Source organism: Mastacembelus armatus, chromosome 4, assembly GCF_900324485.2.
Source record: "Mastacembelus armatus chromosome 4, fMasArm1.2, whole genome shotgun sequence".
Classification (NCBI taxonomy): domain Eukaryota; kingdom Metazoa; phylum Chordata; class Actinopteri; order Synbranchiformes; family Mastacembelidae; genus Mastacembelus; species Mastacembelus armatus.
Window position 1 is genome coordinate 24,400,782 of NC_046636.1, and position 17,029 is coordinate 24,417,810.

The following is a 17,029-nucleotide window of genomic DNA, read 5'->3' on the forward strand; positions in this document are numbered from 1 at the left end:
CCCACTGATTATGTTTTTAAAGGGCTATGTTTTTCTTTAATCAGTCGTTTGAACAAAATTAAATCATCCTGGCTTTCTTTAGCATTATTTTTTTATATACAAGACCTTAAAACATTTTAAATTAATCTTTGCATGTAGTCATATATTACACGTTGTAATTGTGTGTCTTAGATTTAAGTTGTCATTTTCCTTTTGGTATGAGTACAGAACTTAACCACAATATTTTGTGTTTTATTATCAAAGTGTTTGTACATGCTTTTTTGTTGCCCCCCCCCCCCCCCATCTTACAATAAATAATAAGCAAAAATGTGCTATTGTTGTGTCAGCTCAACGGTGAGAACAACAGATTATGGCTTTAATGTTACATGTCATATATTTGATCTTCTGGGTTCAAGCATAATTTTTATTTCTTCCTTTCTTTTCTAGAATAAAATGAACAGATCACTCACATTTATGTTTAAATAGTTCCAGTGTGTATATTTTAATGGTTTGTGGATCATCAATCAGCAGGCTTAAGGCATAAGTCTTTATACACGAACATCACACAATCCACAGTTTGTAATAAATACAGTACAGTAAAAGAGGAAGCAGATATCTGTCCTAAACAACAGGACTCTTGTCTCATGTAACCACACAGGTAGACAGTAGAGGAGCACATTCACAACACAGCACACACACACATGGATTCATTAAAAAAAGATGCTTAGTAGTACGAATTTACTTGCAACCTTTCAATTTGACTTGAGGAACACAAACATTCACAAAACCTATTGCAGAGTACATTTTAGGTCAACCCAAGACACATTCACATAAAATGTGAATGCACTCTAGTATATTTTGCACTACTTGATTTCAGTTTTCTTCCAACCACTGCCCCATTTGTTTATTCCATAATGGTAATTACAAAATATTAATAGTTGGGACTGTACATATCTGGCAATATCTGCTGATGCCACAGGATATTGGCACAGACAGGCACATATTGTAGGTCCATGTGTAAAAGGTCAGAGGCCAGTTAGGCGTAAATACAGGCTGGTTTCTGGTCAATAAAAGAATTGTATTTAGTGTCTTTCAGGAAAATATTGTTTTAACATTTTTTATCTTCTCTGATCTGATGCTGCCTGGTTTTGTGATCAATTTTATCTTTCTCGCTCTGTATCTGTGGTAAGTACATGCTCATGGGGCAACCAGTGTTACAGATCTGTGTCAAAATGAACTATTACTTAAGCATGAGAGAATACAAGGCATCTACATGTTTTTTGAAGTGGGTTTACAGTATATTCTACGCCCCTTCCACTAGTCCTGTCAGCTCTGCACAAAAGGTTTTTGAAATGTATCGACTTGAGATGGAGCGCAGCTACATGCACATGTGCAGAGCAGATCCTCTTAGTGCATGTTGCTCAACTGACTGTAGACGTGTTCTAAGATCTGAGAGTAGGCCTGATCTTTGGGAGCATGGCAACTCAGAGAGCCCTGAGGAAGTAGACGAACAAGTTAGATCTGCTGGGTCACCTGCTGTATGAGTTCCCAAACAGTCAAGACGGCCCAAAATACTTAACCTAGCATCTGTCCTGATAAACTGAACTAAAATCTGTTTTATCTTTTCAGCTCTTCTATAAATCATCCTACCTTGATCTTGTCCATCATGGTCGTATCAGGACACCAGTACTGGTTGAACTGGACGAGGTCGGGAGCTGCCCTGTAGTAGTCGACCAGGAGCATCTGTTAAGGAAACAAACAGGCCCAAATTATTTTATGATGATATACTGCATTCATATAAAGTAGCCATATGAATTCTGATTTCTCTGCAGTAGTTTCATAAAACTGAGGATGCAGTATCAGTACCATCTCGTTAAGAACATCGCTGGTGAGAAAGTTGTCTTGTACATAGGTGACCTCCACAGCCACTGGGATACCGTAGTCATTAGGCCGTTGCTGCAGACAGATTATACACAAGTATAGCAAAGACAAGGGCACAAATGTCTAAATCAACAATGTGAGAGAAAAGACAAAGTATATAAAAAGCTACATAATAAAAGGAGTTGTTGAAAGTCTGTTAACTTTGTCTCTCTTCACCTCAGGTGGAGGCACAACCCAGAATGGAGTTATTGTGGAGGCCACTCCTTGATTGCCATGATAATATGGCCCTGGCGGGGAGGAAAAAAAAGAGTTGCAAGGTAAGTGGTGTCAAACCTTTGTGACAATTAGAGAGCCCAGGCTTCATGCTGTGGCAAACACTGGCCATACAATCTGTGGTTGATTTAGACATGCAGGTCCCTTTAAGACAGTAATTACAATTTGGCTGCTGTCATAAGTTTCTGGGTGGTGATGTTTTACTGACCTTTAAACCCTTGATTATGGCAGAATGAATCATTTGTCTACGTGCTGACAAACCACCCTACTGATAATTACTGTTATTGTAAAACACTAATGAAGCAATAAAAATGGCTTTTTAATAAATAGCATGAAAAGTGACCCCTTCTTTACATCACTTTATAACTGAATTGATAACTGGTAAATAAACTGCTGTGCTGTAGAGAGCTGCCTATACAACTGCTGAAAATATCTTCCAGAGTCATTCAAGTCTCATTCAACTGCAGTTTGTGTTTTATGGTACCTGCTGCCTACACTTTACCCCATTGCCTCATTTTATTCTTATTAGAGTGCAACTAGTGTGTCACCGTTTCTGACATTACACTATACTTTGCTACTATGTATGTGCTGTAGATAAATCCTGTATATCCTGTGCAGTACAGTAATGTACAATACTATTCAATTTAATTTCTTTGTATATGATCAATAAAGTGTCTGAGTATTTTTATAGTTCCCTGTGGAACAAGTATTCAAAAAGAGACTTTCCCTGCACATCAGTATATTCCCACAGTCACAGTGTAGCTACAGGCAGGTACTTACCGCAGATGATGCCAAGACAGGGTTGGAAGCCATTGTTTGATCCCTGCAGCCTCAGCTGATGGTCCATCTGGGAGTCGATGTCCTGCAGAGACGGCAGAGCTGGACCTCGCGGGTGACTGTGGTACCAGCCCACCAACGACAACCCACGCAAGAACAGGTTCTGACAGATCTGGAGGGTTGTAAGTGTTAGATGTTCATTACTTTACATTTTGTCACCAGATAAAAAGTACACACATGTGCATTGAGACCATATTTATCATGCCACCTGACATAAGAAACTTAGTATCCATCCATCCATTACCAGCTTATTCCTAACCAGGGTCTTGGGGATCTGCTGGAGCCTACCCCAGCTCTCTTTGGGTGAAGAGAAACTTAACATGATCATTAAAGAAAGGAAGACTATTCAGATTTTTTTGCAAAACTGAATAAAGCCCTAAGTTTTACACAGCTGATGTCCTATCTCCCATTTTCCACATTGTAATGCTGCATGCACTGTTCTGTAAATGGGTAACTGCTATTTTCAAGTTTTGCCCAACATTCGCACAAATAAGGTTTCTGAACACATGCTAGTATCAGTGCACAGATCCAAAGGGGAAGGACAACATTTTAAGGTTTTATGTTTATTTCTGTATGCCACATACACACTGTTTAGGGTTAACACACTCACACCAGAGTTTTTATTTCCCTGTAATGGACATTTGAGAGTCTTTGGTTTCTGGCTTTTGGAAAAAGATACGCAAGTGCTGGTTGGCTGAACGATCCTGGGGCACAAGAAGAGCTTGTGAATTTTTAAACCTGCTGTCATTCACCTTGTTGTTTCCTGAAGTCATACATGCTGTTAGTGCAGACTACTGGTTCACTGTCCTTACCTCCTCCTCAACGGCAGAAGCAGCATCTCTGTCTGCCAGCCTGGTCCGGCAGGGGAAAGCCCTTAAGACTGTGAGCACTGGAAAACAGAGACAGAAAGACGCTAATGTTTGAGTTTGTTTGTCGTAGGTTTGCTCTGATCTTCCACTTTTGTTGCAGTGACTTTCTAGTTGCTCGGGTAAAGTGGCACTCACGTTGTGTATTGGTGTCCCATCGCCCTCCAAGATATCCCACCACCTCACTGGTGGTCAGGTGACAGTGGAAGTCCTGATAAGGACAAAAAGCAGGTAATTCAGTCTCTAGATTGTTTATCGATATGTAAAAATCCTTTAAATCAAATGATTCATCACCATTAGCAGCAGCACGTTACTGGACACAGCTACATTGAAAGGCTGGAATCTGTTGATGGCTGAGAAGGCTGACAGCTCCACCAGTGTGTGTGGATCTCTGAGGATACAACCAAGTGTCAGTTACTCTCTAATTTACTTTACATAGAGTGCAGAGAAAATGGCACTGATCACCCTGAGTAACAGACTGCACCTGGCAGCATCCCTGGTGCCTAAGGTGCAGTATCTGACAGGAATTCTCTCTCGGTCAGTTCTCCGTGAAACCATCACATCTGAAACAGTGAAGAAATGTCCTTTTCCAGCTTATTATGAAACACACAGTTAAAGAACGTTTGAAGGGAAGAGGATCATACCATGTACACCAGGTTTGGTGTTTTTGTTTTTCTCATCGGCCTGCACAGCTGCCTTCCCTTCTTCTTCATCATCATCATCCTCCTCCTCACTCACCAGGCTCTGGCATCACAATATATGACAAGTATAATGAAGATAGAGTGACAAACGAAGAAAATAGCACGTAACATCTGTCAGACAGTGACCCCCTTTGCCCTGCAATCTCAGTGTTTTGGTCTAGGATCTACGAAAGGCCCTCATCTCGATCTTGATCGTTCAGAAGCATCTACTGTTTTTTTATTGTTTGACTTAACTCTGGATCATGACACAAAACACTACTGATACTTAGGACAGTATATTTGCTCTAATATTTGAAAGATTTATATTGACTAGTTACACAGTCATAGTGTAAAAGAAAAACACAGTTAAAAGTAATTTTAAAGTTCTTCTCTCACCATGTCTGCGCTGGGCTGGTACTTGTGCAGCCAGGTGGTTTTGTACTGGACCAGCTTCTGTCCCCGGTAGCGTACAGACGCCCAGCCGCAGCCAGACTTTTTGGCCGGGTTGACCAGGCGCTTGCAGTGTGTCGCCCAGGCACTGGGGGAGTTAAAGATCTGGCCCGTCTCCACCCAGCGGATTTTTCCATCATTCAACAGGTCCCCTACAAAGTTCTTACCCTGAGGAGGCAGAGAGGAGAGAACATGTAAAACAAAGACATACTGAACTTCTTTAAAGAGGCCACTGCCTGGTGATGTACACAGCTGTGGTGTGCGTGAGGTACTACCAGGTAGTGGATGGCCAGCACCCCATCCCCTGGCTCCACCAGACCGTCTTTGAGCAGCACCCTCAGCGTGATGCCTCTCCGGGTCAGCAGGGAGCCCCGTCCGGAGCTGGACCGCAGATCTGCCTCCTCACCTCCACTCAGCTCCTCCTCATCCTCCTCTCCTCCATCCTCCACCACCTGTGGAGAGCTGGGTGGCTCTGAGCCTGTGGACACACACACACACACACAGATACACACATCAAGGATCTGCTGGACGGATGTGTGGGGGTCATGTTCATGTTGAAAACAAAGCCATAATCATGGCATGTTGATTCATGAACTTAATGCTTTCTCATCCAGCAGCCTCTTGTGAAAGGTCACAGCTTTGAATGAGCCAAAGCACCTGTCTAACAGTTAAACATCTGTATGTCACAGCTCCACAGGAACAAAGCCAACGGAAATGCCCATTAATTTAATTAGAATGACTTCATAATGAAAGCTTCACTGCAGTGGCAGCCAGCTTCATTCATAATCACCGCCTGCTAAAACGATAGCAATCCTGTCAATGTGAAAGGAATCTCAAGGGGACAAAAGAGCCAAAAGATCATCTGAATTGGCGTTTCATTTATTACGACTAAGCTGTGCGGTTGGCCTTTGTTTCCGCCTCCCATTAGGGCACGGCTCTCTCCGCAAGAACAGGCCTGCTCCCCCTCCGTTAATGTCCCTCAGAATTACAATTAAAGCCCTCTTTCATTATTCTCACCCATATCTCTGAAAGCGCCTTTAAATCCAACTCGGTCAAACGCTGCTCCTTTTCAGGGCACTTGAGGCGGTGCGCGGTTGAGCTCCGGGCAGATTTCACAGACACACTTCGCCACTAGCTCCGGCTATTATTCAAAAACATAAAATGAAGGCGTCTGTGGCTCTGCAGTGTAGTTTCCTTGTTGTGTTGCTTTAATGTCAGCTCCCCTCCCCTTTCTTTCTCCCTCTCCCCGTCCTTGTCACTCTCCCTGTGTTCTTAAGAACGGGTCTGTCTGGGGTGCCGTGCCGATCCGCTCTATCTGCCATTATTCACTCATCCATTAGCCTCAAAATTACACCCAGTCATTAATAAGATGAGCGTTGCAGGGAAAACATGCCTTAAATGCCCAGAGGAATGTCAATAATGAAGCGATAAATTGCGTTTCCTCCGATAAGATGAAGCGTCGCCGGGCGCTGTTTTGGCATTAAGGCAGATTAAAAGTCCACCCTGAAGGTAAAGGGGTCTTTGTTTGTAGGAGACATCACAAAGTGGCTCGGGACAGTGTGTTTGTGTCCCGTCGTGTACTGTACTTTACCGTGATATTCTTCACTACACCGAGATGTTGCTTCTTTATATGCGAAAAAGAAGCACTTTTACCGGGAAGCAGCCTGCGGAGGGCAGCAAACCCCCGGTCTGCCTTATCTGGGTCCAGGTCCTATTACCCCCACCTGCTGGCAGTGCACATCATCTTCTAACACCAGGACACAGATTTGGTTTCTACATGGCATCAGGAAAACTGATGTGTTTGATTCAGTAAAGCTCCAAAAGCAGCCACAGTCCGTACCTGCGGCGGACTTTGCTGGCTCCACAGGGGCCACTCATGCACCAGGCTGTGCACTGTGGTGCCAACTGTCCTTTGCGTTTGGCTTTGTGAAAGGTGAACTTTGAACCGCAGGCATGAAAATAAATGAGTAATGTGTTGTATGTTTTGCTTCTGCACTTTGAAGCTACATACAGTACTACTATACAGTTGAGCTACTGTACAGTTGATGTGTACAGTTACCATGGTTACAGATGTTGTGGGCAGCGGGTGATAAACGATTATATGTTGTAGTCTTCATTTTGGCCCTTGATTTTGATTCAGGCCTGTTGTCTGTAAGATATTACCAAGTTTTTGTTTAAATGTAGCCTTTTTTATTAGTTTGTTAGTTTTGTTTTTTAGCTTTGTTTACTTTGTTGTGTACAGTTGTCATGGTTTCAGCGTCAGTCTGCAGAGCAGCCGGTGTTTAGTGGGAGAAGCTACATTATTGAATGACAGGAAGATTCACTGAAATGTCATGGACTATTAGTGCATTTGTCTAAGTGCCCTGGATCAATTTAGATGATTATTAATGTTAGTACAACAGGACAAGCAGATTTGAGCAAGAGTGATTTTTTTTTTTTTTTTTTACGGGAATAGGAACTACAGTTTTCTTGCTTTTTTTAGTTTGTTTAGCTACTTATTGTTGACGTTTTTGTTGACAAAATAAAACATTATAATAAATTTAAAAATGCGTATACATAAGTGAGGTAAAGTGTAATTTGCACTTTATGAAGAACTTTCTGTGCAGCAGAAGTTCCTCTGTGCATTGATACACATAAGCAATTCAGAGTTTGTTTACACAAAATGATATTTCAAAATAAAAGTCCCACTTCCAGCGCCCCAGCGGAAGAGGAAGAGAAAGAGGGACGGGGCGGAACTAGCTGTTACTAAGCAACGGTAAACTAGCTTGGTTAAAGTAGACACCAGGTAGAGCAAATAAGGGGAAACGGGCTAAATTAGCTACTAATAAGTGCATTTTGATGACAAACAGTCCCAAACCATTTGGGTTTCCATTATTGATCAGTTAGAACTTGTCTTTAGTTAAATGCTGCGGCGTTTGGCAGCGTGTAACTGAAGAACATAATGCATGATGTCAACAGAGGAAGAGCAAGCGAACATCGGCGAAGTGCTGAGTTTTCTTCGAGAGTGGGACCGCGGCGACAAGAAAGTCCGGTGCCGCATGTTGAACACCTTTCTGACCCAAAACACTGGGACGACGTTTTATGAGCTGGAGCTGCGGTTTGCACAGGTGGCCAGTCTGTTTCTGGCTCGACTCACCACATGGATGAGACTCACGTATCCTGTCTTCACATGGCTTAAGGTTTTTGTCTGGATTAGTTAGTGCTAACGTTATATAATAGTATATATTTGGCCCAACCTGCTCAAACACACATTAGCCTGCTGTAAAACCTAACGATCATATTTGGATATAAAGTCCATAATGTTCAAGGATTGAGGCCCTGTTGAATTTTGAGACTGCATAATACTAGAAAAGCATGCACAGAAAGATATTTAATGCACCTGGAGTTCTGCAGTGCATGAATGAATGTAACAGTGAATACGTTTTATCTTCGGTGTCATATATATCCTTTCATTTTTTGTCTAGTCCAGAGGTTTATGTGCAGTTAACCCTGCACATGAACCTTTAGCAAAGTGACAAGTTGTATGAGATGGGGAATCTATAAAGGACCTGATTTAATTCATTTTTCAACTTTTTATCTGTCCCTGTTCTTTACTGCAAACATGCACACATTTAAATACTGTTTATTGTGGCTGATATCAAGATGTACATAAAAATGCTTACTTTTAATTTCCTGTAAGAAGAAGGCCTACTCCTGGTTCCTGTTCTGAATTGACTATATAATCAATAAATCCTTCACTGACTAATCAGATACATGTTTGGCACATTTTTGGGACTCCAGCTGAAAGCAATTGGGATTTTCCTTTCTGCATCAAGCCAGTGAGTAAAGTGGACCTCAATGGATTATAATCTGTAAAAGGCTGTAACTGTACCATTAAGTGTTTTGTGAGTAAGTCATGTATCATATGTTCTTCAGTGATCAGTACCTGATGGAGTTCTTGGAGGATGGAGGTGTTCTCACTCTCCTGGACATACTGAGCTATGCTCAGAGCAAAGAGGAGGACAAGACAGAAGCCCTGCGTCTTCTGCTCACTGTCTCAAATGGTGGGCGCAAGTACAAGGAGATTATCTGTGAAAGCCAAGGTAAATTCCATACTATTTTATATCAATCAATCAGATAAGCTTCTTTAAAAATTAAAACTAGAACCAGAATTTTTTTCTCACAGGTTTTATCTATAGTCAGATTAATTGATCTGTTTCATTTCTTTTGCCATTTGGGTCATTTGTGAAGCACTGTAGGGACCAACACTTTTGCTCTCCATCCCTGTCTCAGGTTTAAAAGTCATAGCAGAGTGCCTGGCCGAGTCTGACACAGAGGAAACCCAAGAGACAGCATGGGCCCTACTGGAGTCCCTATCCCATGGAAATCCTAAGCACCAAAACCAGATTTACAAATGTCTAATAACCCTCATGACTTGTACCTCTCCTAAGGCCCAGCAGCTGGTTCTGCACACATTACGCACTGTGCAGGTAAAGCCCCACCCCCATATTACACACAAATCCATATTACCACGATGCATTTATTTTTGTTATCATTCTGAGAGAATGTTGTATAAATCCACCAGTTCCAGTGAAATGCCCAAACATTCAAATTTTCTTTCATATACATTTTCTTTTTCACTTAATTTTGACAAAGATACTGAACAACAAATGTTATTTGTAACCTGGCAAATCTTATATTTACAATTTAAGAAGTAATATAATTATGAATTAATTAATCACATTATTCTTTTCAACAGTCCAAATTAAAGACAGCCCATCACGGCATTGTAGAACCTCTGTTGAAGATGCTCAGGTCCCTGCACCTAGAGGTTCAGGATGAAGGTAAGCAGAAAAGATGTTTAAGACTATCTGGTGGCCACTGCTCCTTTGGCTGAGCAATTGTTTTTGTTTTGTATGCTGAAACTTCAAATGAGTAGACTGGACATTGTAATGAAGAAAAATATATATAAATTAAAAATATATATTATCACTTTTTAACCTTGTGTAAAACCTTTGTACCGTATCTCTGTGTATCATTTTTGGCAGCTATTAATCTGATCTTAGACCTGAAGTGTTATGACATAAGACCGGTCCTGCTCAGTGGTCTGGTGAGTCTGCTTAGGCCTTCTGAGGACGTTCTGCAGCACCAGAACATAGAAGGTGACACTTTGCTCTGTTGCTTTAATACAATAAAAATGTTCCCTGGGCTGATGCAGCAAACCCTGACTGCAAGTCTTTTCATTATGAAACTGAAACCAGCTGCACATGTTTGAAAAAAACTTATATTAACAATGTACCATAAACGTTTTGACATTTTGTAAACAGACACATGATTTCTCCAAAACTGTGAAGAAACAATGTGATCATTCAGTGTGCTAGCATTTCTTAGAGACTGGTCTGTGTCCAAAATCATTCCTCTTTATCTAAATACATCTACTGTGTGCCATTTTATTTGAGTGTCTGTGTACTGCTAAATATTGTGTAAACTACTGTGTGTTATATAGGAAGTAGGAAATGAGGTCATGATGTCGGCCACAGGCATAATTTCACATTAACTTTGTATTACCACATGTTTTGCTGACATGTAAAATCCCATCAGAGTCTGGGCTAATTGAGATGACTGGATCGCTGCCTGTGTTTGTGCAACAAGCTGCTGCAGCTAAAACAATACGGTATGGTCCTTACATTTAAGTTAGATGTTGTAAACACAAATATAAACCCATATCTTCTAGACATATTTTAATAGTTTTATTACATAATAAATAATAAGAAAATGATTATTTTTTTCATTTTTATTAAAGTGATATGTAACAAAATATTATAAGAATGAAATACAGCCTGATAGAATGTATGTTTCTACTCCACTGCATTATTTTAAATAATGACTCTCAGTGTAATAGTTTTTCCATTCTGATGCTGTGTGTTATGTGCGTGTGTGTTGTGTTGAAGGTTGCTGGCTGAGCAAGATCAAGAGCTTTCTCATGAGCTTCTCTCACTTGAAGTGATCCAGCGCCTTCTCTACGCTATGGGCAACAGAGAGCACATCGATGCACAAATACAAGCCAGTCTGGCCTTGGCGGTACATGCATGTTTTTTTCAGTACACAAACACAGACACAAAAGCTCATTATCTCAAGACCATTAACATAGTTAGGCCAAGACTTTACAGTATTCTAACATGCACAAATTCTGACAAATATATTCATACACATGTTCTTACTAACACCTGTCTGCTTTCATCTCTGCATAGCACTTTGTCCGCTCTTTACCAGTTATTGAGGACCATGTGCAGAGACTCATGGGCAGTACACTGTTTGCAGCCTTTATGGTAAGCAAACTAACTAACTAAAATACTGTGTGTACTGTGTGATCACTGCTAGAAGTACTAACAAATCCAATCACGCTTTATACAGCACAATGCTGAGACCTTGTACATGAACATGGATGAAACACAAGCAAAAATCCTGCTGTCAAACAGGATTAACATATGTGAAGGTAACATCTGTTATCAGTTCTAGCCTTTCTTTTCTCCTCAGGGCACCATGCTATGTGAAAATGACTGTTTATCTTTCTAATCCTTTCCAGTTCTAGATGGTGAGAGCTCTGCAGGCTGACAAGAGGAACAAATTATTTCAGTTGTGCAGATGAATAAAATTTACAAAGTTTTGTTGTATAGTGTGGTTGTATGTTAATAAAATAAATGTTGCCTGTTTGCTTATTTTAGTTTGATTTTAGCGTTTAGCTTATTTTGAATAATAATGAAATAAATGCATTTTATATTCCAGTGCGATGATAATGGTTAAAGCTAAATATGACGAAATACATGCGCTTCAAATCGCCTTTTGATTTTGACCCTCCCACCGGATATGACGTTGCTCTACGTTTCTCGCTTCCTTGCAGCGGATTGGAGGAGCAGCGAATGTCAGTCGTAAACGTGGCGGGAGCAAAAATGAATCCATGAGGAAAATATGACTGATCGTGCTGTGCACAAGAGAAAAATGAAACAGGTCCGTACACACGGTGTCAGACCATGAACAGGTTACGTTCAGCGATGCGCAAAGGAAAAAGAGCCAGAATGGAAATGGGAGAAACTGCAAAACCGAAAGGGAAGAGATCAAAAACAGCTGTGAAAGAAGGTAGATTCCATGTTTTTGTTGCTTAACAAATCGAAAAGTTAAGACACTTCAGACATAATTTATCTACATTAGTATCAACCAGCGGTGTTTGGGTCCCAGGGTGTGCGTAACGGTCCCGACCAACAAATAACAACATTTGCATTTGCACTTTGAAACTTTTTGCAAATGATTAGTTTTCACATACACAGGGATGGACACACTAAAGCAGGTCTGGTGCAACCAAACACAACCACCAGTGAATCATAAAGCTGCCACTTCGCGTTCACGATGAATACTATTGCTTGAATGTTGAGTGGAATTCGCCTTGTAAAGTTTTGTTTTTGCCCGAGTGAGAATGGTTTTATCGTCCTCCCAGGGAAAACCGTGGATGCTGCCTCAGCCTGCACTTACCACACGTTCCCTGACTCTGCTGATGTGCTGCTGCGCTCCCAGCTCCTGCGCTGGTACGACAAGGAGAAGAGGGAGCTGCCATGGAGAACTCTGGTAACAGATCACATGTTGTAATGGTCCTAATTTGGTGTTTGGAAAGTGTAAAATTGAATTACAATTAGAATGATGATTCCTCAGATAAAGTTATATTATCTTATATTAACACATTTCTCTGACAGGCTATGACAGAAGCAGACCTCAACATCAGGACATACGCAGGTCAGAAAGTGTTTTTGGGGACAGATTTATTTTATTTTTTTCTCAGCTGCTCACGCACTTTACAAGACCCTTTTCTCTCTCCTTTTTTAGTATGGGTTTCAGAAATCATGCTGCAGCAGACCCAGGTTGCCACAGTGAAAGACTACTATCTCAGGTGGATGAAGGTAGACACCTCACGTGTTATGTTTTCTTGTTATTTTAAATCTAGTGAAAGTCATTGAAAGTCATCATGTATAATACAAACTCTTCCTTCTCTGCTGTCCAGCGGTGGCCCACAGTGAAGGCTCTTGCAGCTGCCACACTAGAGGTGATTATTATAAGCAGCATCTGTGGTGATTTTAAAATGAAAATGTTAATAAAATATTAATGTATTGATTTAAATTCATGACTAGGAAGTGAACCAGATGTGGGCCGGTCTTGGCTACTACTCCCGTGGAAAAAGGCTGCACGAGGGAGCTCAGAAGGTTGTACATCACAGCATATGGTTACAGTTGAATCTGATGCCTCCTTTTGAAGTTGTGTTTAATAATGAGTTAGTTTAGTTTGATATTGTGATTTAGTTGTGCAGTCCAGGCAAACAGAATGTGATTCTATGGGGGGTTTCCGAGTGTTAATGAAGGGACTCTTTTGTTCTAGGTGGTGACAGAGCTGAAGGGACAGATGCCCCAGACAGTCGACAGCCTGTTGAAACAGCTGCCTGGAGTGGGACGCTACACTGCTGCAGCTATAGGCTCTATTGCTCTGGGACAGGTTGGTCATTACAGACACACACAAACACACTCACCTGTGGACACACATACCTGTGCCAGAGCTGTGCATGTTTCTGATGACACAATAAATAAGTACAGAGCCTTGTTTATAGCTGACCATGGATATGATCCCTGTTGCCTAGGTTACTGGAGCTGTGGATGGCAATGTGATTCGGGTGTTGTGTCGGCTGAGGGCCATCGGTGCTGACAGTACAAGTCCTGCAGTAACAGAGGCTCTTTGGTGAGATTAAACTACAAATCATCATCCTCAAAGATGAAGAATTTTGACTTTGAATGAAAGGTGTGCCTTTGTTGATGTTGGCGGGATGGTTGATGTAGTCCCAAGTTATGAACTCATCCCTGGTTAACCTGTTGGATTCCTGAATCTGTTTCAAACTGGCTGTCATAACTAAACTTTCTTAAGCAAACTGTCTTTTATGACAGATTCTGTTTTAATCTGCGCTAAACTAATCTCTGTGTGTTTGTTGTTGTGTCAGTAGTGTCCAAACAATAGTCACTGTTAACGTTTTTTTGAGGTGAGATTTAAAAAACTGAAAATAATTCCATAAATAAAGAAATAATTTTATTTTGAAAATTGACATAAAATAACAGCTTTTTAGTGTGATAGGACTGGTAAAACTATGTCTTCGTAAAAGGTTTTAACATGGGTTTCACATTTGACATCAATCACCAGTACCTGAATAAAAACATTTCATTTTAAATTGTGTTTTGATGTGTGAAATATCATCAAAGAAACCAAGATTCCCTTCTGTCCATTTTACAATGCACTTCCTGCTAAAACTGTTATTAGCGTTTGCGTTTTGTGATAAATTGTACTGTGCTTGTATATGTTCTTGAAATTCATTGTCATAATGAATTTCTAAAATAAATATGCCTTGATTTCAACTCGACATGTTTCTTTCTCTCAATCTTAATGTGATTTTTTTTTTTTTTTTTTTTTTTTTTTTTTAAGGGGTCTAGCCAATATGCTGGTGGATCCAGAGAGACCAGGAGACTTCAACCAGGCTATGATGGAGCTGGGAGCTCGAGTCTGCACCCCTAAAGGGCCACTCTGCAGTCAGTGTCCTGTACAGTCTCACTGCCACTCTTATCACAGAGTAGGTATTACCTCAAATTGGTGCCTGTCAGTAATTGTTGTGGCCTGTACTTTGCAGGTAACCTGTATTGCAAAGACAACAGAAGCTTTGTATTGTGTCATGGTAGGTGTGCTTATACTATGTGTCTTTGTTACTGTGTGTACGTGCGTGCAGGTTCAAGCCAAACAGGAGCAAATCTCCAGGAAACTCTTGGGGAAGCCGAACAGGAAATTGTCAGCCCTGCCGGACATAGAAGATTGCAGTAAGTGCTCTTTTCCCTCTGCTCTCTTTTAGACCTCTCAGACCTTCGTGGTGTGATTTTAAATTCCTTTTGACTTCCTCCTCTCCCTCAGGGAACAGTGGGACATGCCATCTGTGTCCTTCAGAGCCCTGGGACGATGAGCTGGGTGTTCAGAACTTCCCCAGAAAGCCAGCGAAGAAACCACCCCGAGTGGAGCAAACTCTGACCTGTGTGGTGGTCAGACCTGGAGAGGAGGGAGAGGAAGAGTACCTGCTCAAACAGAGACCACATAAAGGTCAGCACCTGCAGTGTCTCCCACTGGTAGGGGTGGCTGACCCCAGGGAAGCTCTGAGGGTTGGCTGCAAAATAAATGTATCAAATCTGATAATGAGATTAAATGTTTCACAGTTTGTGTGTTTGTTTGTGGGTGTGTGTTTATTGACAGGTTTACTGGCAGGCTTGTGGGAGTTTCCGAGTCTTTTGCTGGAGGCTGAGAACTCTGAAGTGAAACAGAAGAGGGCGCTGTGTGCTGAGCTCAACGGGATACTGGGAACCTGTTTGACCGAGAGCGTCTTTCAGTATGTGGGAGAGGTAAACAACAAGTACACTAAGTACACGTTTACATACAAATCAGCTTGTTCTTTATCTGTGTAACATCCAACCTGATGGATCACTGATTACAGGTGGTTCACATCTTCTCACACATCCACCAGACCTATGTGGTTTACAGTATGATTTTGAAGGATGGAGGCACAGAAACACAAACTGAAGACACACAGTGGCTCACCAGATCTTCTCTGCAGGAAGCTGCCGTATCCACAGGAGTGAAAAAGGTTGGTATGTTGTCTACACACTGTGTGTGAATACCTGCTGTGTAAATGAGGTTAGCACTACCTGCAGCACTTGACTGGTGGTTTTACAAAAACAGTGTGCCATTCCAAATGTACTTCTAATGTATACAAATGCTTGTTTTAAAAGATTTTAATGACTTTGCACATATTTAATGATATTAAGGTGTTACTTCATCACTACAGTGATTACTCTCTGAGATCACATTAGTAAAATCTGAATAATGAAAAGTTGAGATTCTTGCTGACTTCTGGAAGCAAAGGAAAAATTGTTCATGTGGGGTCAACATGTCAACTGTTCTGCAGATTGTGAAGCTTTATGACTCTGTGGCCAGTCAAAAGGAACAAACCTCTAAGGTAAAATATTTCTGTATGGTTAAACATTTTATAGTCTTAAAAAAAATGCTGTTATAATCCTAAACTAAGAATGGATGTCTCATGTATCACATGTTTCTTCCCGTTTCTTCCACGTTTCACTTTAGGATGGAAAGAAGCAAAAATCCACTGGATTAAAACATGACAAGAAACCACCTTGCTCAAAAAGGCTGAAGCTGTGTGCAGCTAACAGCAGCAGCAGACAGCTCTCCCTCAGCTCCTTCTTCAAGACAGTCAAAGAGGAATCTTGTTAGAGTCATGCTTGGTGCCTCTTTGTGCATCTGAGCCTTAAAAGCATCACCTCTGTTGCTGTATTAAGGTATTACTGTATTACTGTGGTCCCATCACTGGGAATTAAATACATGTGTTTTTAACAAGATCAGTTTGTATATTGTTTTTAAAAATTAAATAATTCATATCTTACTGTATTAGCAGCCTACTTTGATTTCTGACTAGACATTTTTGAAGCCGTATGTAAGACAGTGGTCATGTTTATTATCCCAATAAAGTTGTAATTTCAAGAAGATAAAGAGGTTGGACCAAGTCCAGTCATTAGACAAACACCAGGCAATTTCTGGGACAGCATGATGTGTGGAAGGACCAACAGTTTTATAGATTATAAGAAGAAAAATATCCACTCACCTCCTTAAGAAAGTACATTTTGTTTCACACCTGACATGACACATTGATATTCATCTGTCATCAGTCAGGTCTGATTGACCATCATCTCTGGCTCTGAATTAGCAGTAGGTTTAACAAGGCACTGAAGATCTGACGATGATGTAACAACTGTAGGCATGATGTAACTACTGATGTAAACAATACCTTACTACTATGCACCAAACTGTGACATTACACAAGTGTCATACTGTAATCTCCCTCTTCCATAGGTGTTTTAATAGAAAAACACATGCAGTATTAATGTGTGCAGTTATTCACTGTACAAATATTACATAAGTGATAATGATAATAAAAGATTTATCTTAGCA

At 40.9% G+C, this 17,029-nt stretch overlaps 3 protein-coding genes across 4 annotated transcripts; 2 read left to right on the plus strand and 1 right to left on the minus strand.

The window, feature by feature from the left end:
* Positions 1–450: 450 nt before the first annotated feature.
* mpnd (MPN domain containing) lies at positions 451–6,155 on the minus strand. 2 transcript variants are annotated; one of them, XM_026305537.2, is made up of 13 exons: positions 5,984–6,155; positions 5,242–5,444; positions 4,913–5,134; positions 4,481–4,580; positions 4,321–4,399; positions 4,131–4,227; positions 3,975–4,047; positions 3,783–3,859; positions 2,914–3,082; positions 2,062–2,147; positions 1,846–1,935; positions 1,630–1,722; positions 451–1,473 (listed from the first exon to the last, which is right to left on the minus strand). In XM_026305537.2, exons 1-13 carry the CDS (start codon positions 5,985–5,987, stop codon positions 1,387–1,389), a joined length of 1,380 nt encoding a protein of 459 aa, XP_026161322.1. In that variant the 5' UTR covers positions 5,988–6,155; the 3' UTR covers positions 451–1,386. The 2 variants fall into 2 exon arrangements, with proteins under 2 accessions (XP_026161322.1, XP_026161323.1); XM_026305538.2 differs by having other exon boundaries at positions 2,077–2,147; positions 5,984–6,154.
* A 1,576-nt stretch (positions 6,156–7,731) lies between these two features.
* Positions 7,732–11,621, plus strand: armh1 (armadillo like helical domain containing 1). The gene is made up of 11 exons (XM_026305223.1): positions 7,732–8,120; positions 8,716–8,784; positions 8,882–9,048; positions 9,239–9,435; positions 9,705–9,789; positions 9,994–10,107; positions 10,547–10,619; positions 10,897–11,026; positions 11,197–11,274; positions 11,360–11,441; positions 11,532–11,621. Exons 1-11 carry the CDS (start codon positions 7,912–7,914, stop codon positions 11,558–11,560), a joined length of 1,233 nt encoding a protein of 410 aa, XP_026161008.1. The 5' UTR covers positions 7,732–7,911; the 3' UTR covers positions 11,561–11,621.
* Positions 11,622–11,791: 170 nt separating this feature from the next.
* On the plus strand, positions 11,792–16,467 carry mutyh (mutY DNA glycosylase). The gene is made up of 15 exons (XM_026305069.1): positions 11,792–12,082; positions 12,438–12,565; positions 12,691–12,730; positions 12,821–12,894; positions 12,996–13,037; positions 13,123–13,194; positions 13,367–13,480; positions 13,623–13,720; positions 14,453–14,597; positions 14,751–14,838; positions 14,930–15,112; positions 15,263–15,408; positions 15,501–15,650; positions 15,972–16,022; positions 16,148–16,467. The coding sequence occupies exons 1-15, from the start codon at positions 11,977–11,979 to the stop codon at positions 16,292–16,294; spliced, it is 1,584 nt and encodes a 527-aa protein (XP_026160854.1). The 5' UTR covers positions 11,792–11,976; the 3' UTR covers positions 16,295–16,467.
* The last annotated feature ends 562 nt before the right edge of the window (positions 16,468–17,029 follow it).

Coding starts and splice junctions, on each gene's coding strand:
- mpnd (XM_026305537.2), bottom strand. Junction 4,400..4,480: donor CACCAAACCTGGTGTACATG/GTATGATCCTCT, acceptor TCACTGTTTCAG/ATGTGATGGTTTCACGGAGA. Junction 1,474..1,629: donor CCATGATGGACAAGATCAAG/GTAGGATGATTT, acceptor CTACTTCCTCAG/GGCTCTCTGAGTTGCCATGC.
- armh1 (XM_026305223.1), top strand. CDS start 7,912: ATGATGTCAACAGAGGAAGAGCAAGCGAACATCGGCGAAGTGCTGAGT. Junction 8,785..8,881: donor TTCCTTTCTGCATCAAGCCA/GTGAGTAAAGTG, acceptor TATGTTCTTCAG/TGATCAGTACCTGATGGAGT. Junction 9,436..9,704: donor ACACATTACGCACTGTGCAG/GTAAAGCCCCAC, acceptor TCTTTTCAACAG/TCCAAATTAAAGACAGCCCA.
- mutyh (XM_026305069.1), top strand. CDS start 11,977: ATGAACAGGTTACGTTCAGCGATGCGCAAAGGAAAAAGAGCCAGAATG. Junction 12,895..12,995: donor ACTATCTCAGGTGGATGAAG/GTAGACACCTCA, acceptor TCTGCTGTCCAG/CGGTGGCCCACAGTGAAGGC. Junction 15,113..15,262: donor CAAACAGAGACCACATAAAG/GTCAGCACCTGC, acceptor GTTTATTGACAG/GTTTACTGGCAGGCTTGTGG.